Raw genomic sequence first — 7511 nt, forward strand, 5'->3', positions numbered from 1 at the left:
CTCACAGAATTCGTTGTCTAAACCAGTTCGACTTCTTCAGTCCAAAGTTCTAGCAGAAAGGCATTCTGCAAATCAACTTCGACTTGAAGTCCTATCTCTAAGAAAGATTGCACAGAACACCAATGAGAACCTCATCGCTAAACAGCTACACCTGGAAGCTATGACCGACATGCTAGGCCGGTCTCACAGCCTTGCTCAGCAGCTTGCGCAGCAGTTCCCCCGCAAGGCTAACCTTTCTTGAACTGTCTTGGAAGTGGTCTCGGTTCAGTATTATTTTGTTACGCTGCAATGGTGCCCAGTTTTTGTAATCTGCTTCTTCGTTGCGCTTTATGATCTCTGGTGGCGAACTTTGATGCCCAGTGGATGTAATATACCTTAAATCTTTTATTGTGTAGTGTAGGTTTATTCTTAGTTACTATGCCGTAATTTCTTTATTGTATAGAGTAGGTTTGTTCTTAATTCCTACTAGTTACGCAGCAGCCCGAAATGAACCCCGGCCCATGATTGTGCGAATCAAATCACGGGCTTTTAACATGCCAAAATTGTCTGGGTCCTTGTTTGGCCCAATCAGATATCGACTGCGAGCAGGCCGGATGCAAACCGGGCCGCAGTTAGGCCCAATTATATGACTGGCTTTTAACAGGCCGAAATTAATATAGGGCCAAAATGTTAAACGGGCCCTTAACAGGCCAAAACTAATATCAGGCCGAATTACTAAGTGGGACTTTAGCAAGTGGGCCCAAAAGCATAGTGTCAAGTTGACGAGCCGAATCTGATATGGGCCATAATTGAGCCCAAAGCCTCCTAAAGGGCCGGACCTGATCTGGGCCGTAATTTGGCCCAGAACGTGGTAGGCTTTTAACGGGCCGGATCTCATATGGGCCACTATTAGGCCCAGAGCGTGGTAGGCCATTAATGGACCGGATCAAATATGGGCCGGCATTTGGCCCAAAACATGGCAGCCAGTTAATGGGCCGGCCTACAAGGGTCCTCAAAATCTTGTGAGCCTACAGCTGGGTCGGCCCATTAATGTTGGCGAAATCTCGTGGGCCTTTAGCTGGGCCGGCCCATTATGACCCGCAAGAATCTTGTGGGCCTTTACCTGGGCCGGCCCATTATGGCACACAAAAATCTTGTGGGCCTTTACTTGGGCCGGCCCATTATGGCCCGCAAAATCTTGTGGGCCTGTAGCTGGGTCAGCCCATTATGGTCCGCAAAGTCTCGTGGGCCTTTAGCTGGGCCGGCCCATTATGGTCCGCAAAATCTTGCAGGCCTTTAGTTGGGCCGGCCCATTTAAACTTGTTGGGTCGTGCCACGTGTCAACGTATCATAGGCGCCTTTTGTCCAGTGAGTGGATGACATCTGTCCCAACGATGAGCCGACACGTGTTTCCTCTAGCCAATGATGATTTTACACGTGGAAAATCCCCATTGGTCGGGGCTATTAACGGGTTATCGGATCCAAAACCCGACCCGATAGCTTAACGGCGTTCCGTTATAGTGGATGCCACGTGTCAGTCACCCTTGACGAAAGCACTTCTGTGACGGGCGATTTATCGTCATGGAAGTGGACACTTCCGTGATGATAATTTTGGTAATGTCATGGAACACTTCTACGACAGCACAGGTATGACTATCTTGCTTCTGTCATAAATTTGTCATGGATGTACATGCATGACAAAAAAAGCGACCTACTGTGACAAACGCGTATCATCACGGAAGTGTATTTTTTTGTAGTGTGGGTGCAACGGACGGCACCCACCAGGTGCCATGACGATCATAAGCTGGAACTACTGGGGTCTTGGGCACCTGAATACATGAACTCCTCAAACTACGGTCATCACCGGTAAGTATCCCGATTATTATCACTTCGGGGTTAACGGATCATAACACATAATAGATGACTATAGACTTGCAAGATAGGATCAAGAACTCTCATATAATGATGAAAACATAATAGGTTCAGATCTGAAATCATGGCACTCGGGCCCTCGTGACAAGCATTAAGCAGCAAAGTCATAGCAACATCAATCTCAGAACATAGTGGATACTAGGGATCAAACCCTAACAAAACTAACTCGGTTACATGATAAATCTCATCCAACCCATCACCGTCCAGCAAGCCTACGATGGAATTACTCACGCATGGCGGTGAGCATCATGAAATTGGTGATGGAGGATGGTTGATGATGATGATGACGACGGATTCCCCTCTCCGGAGCCCTGAACGGACTCCAGATCAGCCCTCCCGAGAGGTTTTAGGGCCTGGCGGCGGCTCCGTATCGTAAAACGCGATGAATCCTTCTCCTTTATTTTTTCCTCCCTGAAACCAAATATATAGAGGTGGAGTTGAGGTCGGAGGAGCTCCAGGGGGCCCACGAGGTAGGGGGCGCGCCCCCACCCTCGTGGCTAGGGTGTGGGCCCCCTGGTCTTCATCTTTTGCAGGGATTTTTTTATTATTTCCGAAAAGATGTTTCGTGAAGTTTCAGGTCATTCCGAGAACTTTTGTTTCTGCACATAAATAACACCATGGTAATTCTGGTGAAAACAGCGTCAGTCCGGGTTAGTTCCATTCAAATCATGCAAGTTAGAGTCCAAAACAAGGGCAAAAGTGTTTGGAAAAGTAGATACGACGGAGACGTATCAACTCCCCTAAGCTTAAACCTTTGCTTGTCCTCAAGCAATTCAGTTGATAAACTGAGAGTGATAAAAAAAACTTTTAGAAACTCTGTTTGCTCTTGTTGTTGTAAATATGTAAAGCCAGCATTCAAGTTTTCAGCAAAGATTATGAACTAACCATATTCACAATAACGCATAGGTCTCATGTTTACTCATACCAATGGCATAATCAACTAGCGAGCAATAATAATAAATCTCGGATGACAACACTTTCTCAAAACAATCATAATATGATATAAAAAGATGGTATCTCGCTAGCCCTTTCTGAGACCGCAAAACATAAATGCAAAGCACCTTTAAAGATCAAGGACTGACTAGACATTGTAATTCATGGTAAAAGAGATCCAGTCAAGTCATACTAAATTCATGGAAGGCCTGGGCGCCAGGCAAAATCAAAATCTTTGCCTGGTTGCTCCTTCAGGACCGGCTCTAGTGCAATGACAGACTCCAACGGCGGGGCTGGACAAACGCTTATTTCTGCCAGCTCTGCGTCAGAAACTTGGAGTCATCGCGCCACCTCTTTTGGAGCTGCCAGGAAACCGGACGTGTGTGGGCCGAGCTAGGGCTATGGCACGGCTGCTCGGCTCTCACCCCGGCCGAGAGCTGGCGTCATGAAAGCTCTACCGCAATCGTGCACGGCATCCTGGAGCAGACCCCGCACCAATGGCGAAAGGGAGTGCGGACGCTGTGCTGGCTTGCTTGCTGGGAGATTTGGCGGGAGAGAAACAACAGCACCTTCAGGAAGCAACTGCCGTGTGTGCCGGGAATCATCAAGCGCATCCGAGACAACTTCGAGCTATGGAGAACCACAGGCGCCGCATGCATAGAGAGCCCCTTCGGGGACCCCCCTTGAGAGATAAACCCACTTTTGTTCCTAGGGTTTTCGGCCGTGTGGGGTACTCCCTAAACCCTAAAACTTTGATCCTAGGACCCTCACCACCATTGTTGTTTTTCCGTTGCTTTCTGCTATGATCAATGAAACGCCAGCAATTGCTGGATCTTTCAAAAAAAAAATCTTGCCTTTTTTACGTCTCAGCAGAATATGTATTGGTAGTGTTTGAATGTTGAGGGTTTTGTCCCATTGTATGTATTTATTGATATTCTTAAATACACACTATTTACGATATGTTATCTTTGTCTTTTATAACTCTATCTAATAACGGGCTCCGTAGAAAAATACTCTAATAACGGGTGATGTTACAATTTTCTCTTTCCTGTCAGGTGTTCCAAAATAAAAGAGAGGTCATTTAGCTCCTTTTGAGCCAGCCATTTGGAGTTCTATTTATCTTTTCCCGCACCAAAAGAAATTGTGAATTACAAAAAGAAAGTGCAAGTTGCAAACGGCATAAGAGAGTGTAACTGCAGAAATTGCAAGTGCACAAAATAAAAGTATAATGCAAAAGGCGGTGTAGTTGCCCAAAAGAATAAATACGGTTGAACCATACAAATGTGTAACTGCACAAAAAAGCGCAAATGCACAAAACATTTTTATTGCACAAAAAAATTATAATTGCTCCCAACCAGTGGCGGAGCCAGAAAATTCAGACAAGGGGGGGGGGGGCAACTACTGTTAAATCTTATTAGGGAGGGCCAATCCATGAAAAACACCAATTTTAGCAAAAGCAAATCAATGTTACTATTCATTATAGGCTTAAATCACTGATGTTAGGGGGGGCCAGGGCCTTGGCTAGCACCCCCTGTCTCCGCCACTGCTCCCAACAACTGTAAATGCACAATTTATTTCCATACCCGGTAGACAAAAATAACTACAAAAGAAAGAAAATAATAGGTGCCCAAGATGAATAACAAAAACTCTTTTGAAAAAAACAAACACAAACATTCTTTACTTTTTTCAAGGGTAACTAACATTCTTTATTAGCAGTACTTACTCTACCAAATTACTTTATGTTCTTGGTTTGTCCAAAATATAAAAATATATAGTTCAAGCAAAAAAATATGCTAATAGGACATCAAATAGACATAGAACACAAATATTTTTTGTAAACAACCAAATAAAATTAATTTGATGTTTTAGATGTTAATACATTTTTTATATAAACTTAGTCAAGATAGAAAAAAATTGATTTAGGATAAAACTAATGCTTCAAACAAGTTGGAACGGAAGTACTAGCACAGAAATAACAGTGTAGCTTGATGCCTTGATGGTAAAGACTTACTCACCAAAGTGGCAGTTGGAGGTTTCAAAGGCCAATAATTTTTTTTCCTGAGAGACTCAAAGCCCAATCGGTAAGCATGCTCACAAGAAGTGGCAGATTGCAGATTTGATATGTTTGCATGCTTTTCTAACTATTTTTCTCAAAACGAAAAACAGCTCAAATCTAAGCGCAAAACAGGCACCTGAATTTTAGTAAATCCGCTTGCCACTTCCTCATTTTTTTGTAGAAAATTAAAAAATCTTGAATACATGTATATACAAATGTTGAATAATCAGTTGCGCTTTATGAAATACAATAACATTATGTTACCTCATCCGTATCAGTTTTACCCGGTTTTTCTTAATAAGTTGGAAAAAAATCATTTTAATCCATCAATTGGGTAAAAGAATCCCTTGCATTTGGAAAACTAAAAATTGAAAAACAGAGTGAAAATGGTGGGCTTGCCTGCATAGTTCAAGGTTCCAAGCATTGTAAGATACGATCGACCAATAACTTGCAACCAGAGACACCTACCTTGGCCCCTTTGAAAAACATGTTAATGCACTGACACCATTTTGCCAGGAAGCCTTTTATGCGATACATCGTTGCAAGAATGACCATTTAAGTTTGTAGTGGGCTTTTTCAAAAATCCACTTTGAAGATAACTCCATCAAGTTTCTTCGAGTGTAACTCGTGAATCGTTGCATGTAAGAGAACAACCCCCTCCAGGTGTGTCACCCTGGCATGAACGTCGTCTACGGCAGTCTCTTCACTTTGTGTGCGATCACTGTAGCATGATTAGTTGTCACTTTGGTGAATGTTTTAAAACTTACATTTAGAAGACAAATTGGATGAAACTGCTGAATCTTAATAGTGTTTTCCTTCTTAGGAAGAAGAGTAATAATACCAAAATTTAACTAATACAAAACCAAATTCTCATTATATAATAAAGCAAACATAGATATAAAGTCACCTTTTATGACTGACCAGAACCGTTGATCGAACTCCGTCGGGAACCCATCTGGACCCGGGTCTTATTGTGTTCCATCCATAAGATAGCATCTCACACTTCTTTGTCGGTAAGAGGGGCAGTTAGGATGGAATTCTCGTCTCTCAATAGTTGCCGGATGTCACCTTTGGCATCCTCATCAAGCTTGACATTATCAGAGACAGGTGAACCAAAAAGAAGCATATAAAAATTGGTAATATAGGTCTTCAGTTGTTCTTCACCAACAATAGTATCGCCATCCCACTCGACGTGGAAAATTTTATTTTTGATATGTTTATCATTGGCGATGAGATGAACATATTTGGTGTTGTTGTCATTTGGCCTCCTGCTATAGGTTCTACCAGAGGTCAATCGCAAGAATGGCACTGTTTTGAAGATATACAATACCGTCAGTGCACCTTCGCGCGAGAACGTGTGGAGGCAGATGAGAAATTATGGTAGACTAATTATCAAAGACGGTTGAGCAAATCGAAACTGCAGCGTCGGCACAGCGTCGGCACAGCTCTTCATCAAAAACGGTTGAGCAAATCGAACATGCACGCACAGACATTCTCAATCGGGTCAACAACCCACCTAATCACGCGATCACTTTGAACTGTATAAATTGCCCGGTATTGACCCATAATCAGAGCAGAAGCAACATCTAGCAGTCACCTGCTACACGCGAGAGAGAAAACCATCTCTCAACAGTACGTCCGCTAGTTCTAGCTATATGGCTTCCAACGCGAGCATGTTGGCCATGTTCATGGCGTGCGCGCTCCTCCTCGCCGGCAGCACGTGCCACGCCGCCCGCAACCTGGCCGACACTACGCCGGCGGCTGCCGCTCCGGCTGCTAGCGCCGTCCCTGGCCTGCCGGCCGTGCCCACGGACACGGTCACCCTGATGCCACCAATGCCGTCGGTCACCCTGCCCACCGTGCCGCAGGTGACGCTGCCACCCATGCCCTCCATCGTCGTGCCCAAGGCGGTCCTCCCGCCCATGCCCAAGGTCACCCTCCCCACCGTGCCGCAGGTGACGATGACGCCGATGCCCGCCATTGTCATGCCCAAGGTGACCCTGCCGCCGTTGCCCTTTGTCCCGAATGTGAATGTGCCTATGCCTTTCGCGGCACCACCCCCGTCAGCGTAGACGCGCCCACGCGGCGGTGCTCTCGCCCTGTCCACGATAGGGCGCCGTTCATCTGAGTGTGGCGTCAGGTCACTCCGTGGACACGACGTACATCTTCTTACATGCAAGCTCGGTGTTTTATATGCCATGTATCATAGTACCAGTAATTATTGCCTATTTTTTTTACGTCTCAATAGTATGTGTATTGGTAGTGTTTGAATGTTGAGCGTTTTGTCCCATCGTATGTATTTATTGATCTTCTTAAATATACAAATTACTATTTGCAGGTAAGTTATACTTGTCTTGCATAACTAAGTTAACGAGTGATGTTACATTGTCTCTTCCCTCCCAGTTACTCGGAAAATCATCTCTAATCCTGCAAAGAAAAAAAAACATCTCTACAAAAAGGTACAATTGCACCAAAAACTGCAATTACTAAAAACAGTCCAAATTGCATAAGAGAGTGTAGTTACACAAAATGTGTAGTTGCACAAATAGTAAAGTACAACAAAAAATTGAAACAAAACATAAAAGTACATTTTTTGCAAAAAATATAATTG

At 44.2% G+C, this 7511-nt stretch overlaps 1 protein-coding gene across 1 annotated transcript; it reads left to right on the forward strand.

Moving 5' to 3' along the window:
- The first annotated feature begins 6484 nt into the window (after nt 1–6484).
- LOC123107928 (protein PELPK1-like) lies at nt 6485–7242 on the forward strand. Its single transcript, XM_044529813.1, has one exon. It carries the CDS (start codon nt 6556–6558, stop codon nt 6970–6972), a length of 417 nt encoding a protein of 138 aa, XP_044385748.1. The 5' UTR covers nt 6485–6555; the 3' UTR covers nt 6973–7242.
- The last annotated feature ends 269 nt before the right edge of the window (nt 7243–7511 follow it).

The sequence above is a fragment of the Triticum aestivum genome, chromosome 5A (genome assembly GCF_018294505.1).
Source record: "Triticum aestivum cultivar Chinese Spring chromosome 5A, IWGSC CS RefSeq v2.1, whole genome shotgun sequence".
Classification (NCBI taxonomy): domain Eukaryota; kingdom Viridiplantae; phylum Streptophyta; class Magnoliopsida; order Poales; family Poaceae; genus Triticum; species Triticum aestivum.

Bases quoted from the DNA above. Each gene is read 5' to 3' on its own strand.
- LOC123107928 (XM_044529813.1), top strand. From the start codon at position 6,556: ATGGCTTCCAACGCGAGCATGTTGGCCATGTTCATGGCGTGCGCGCTC.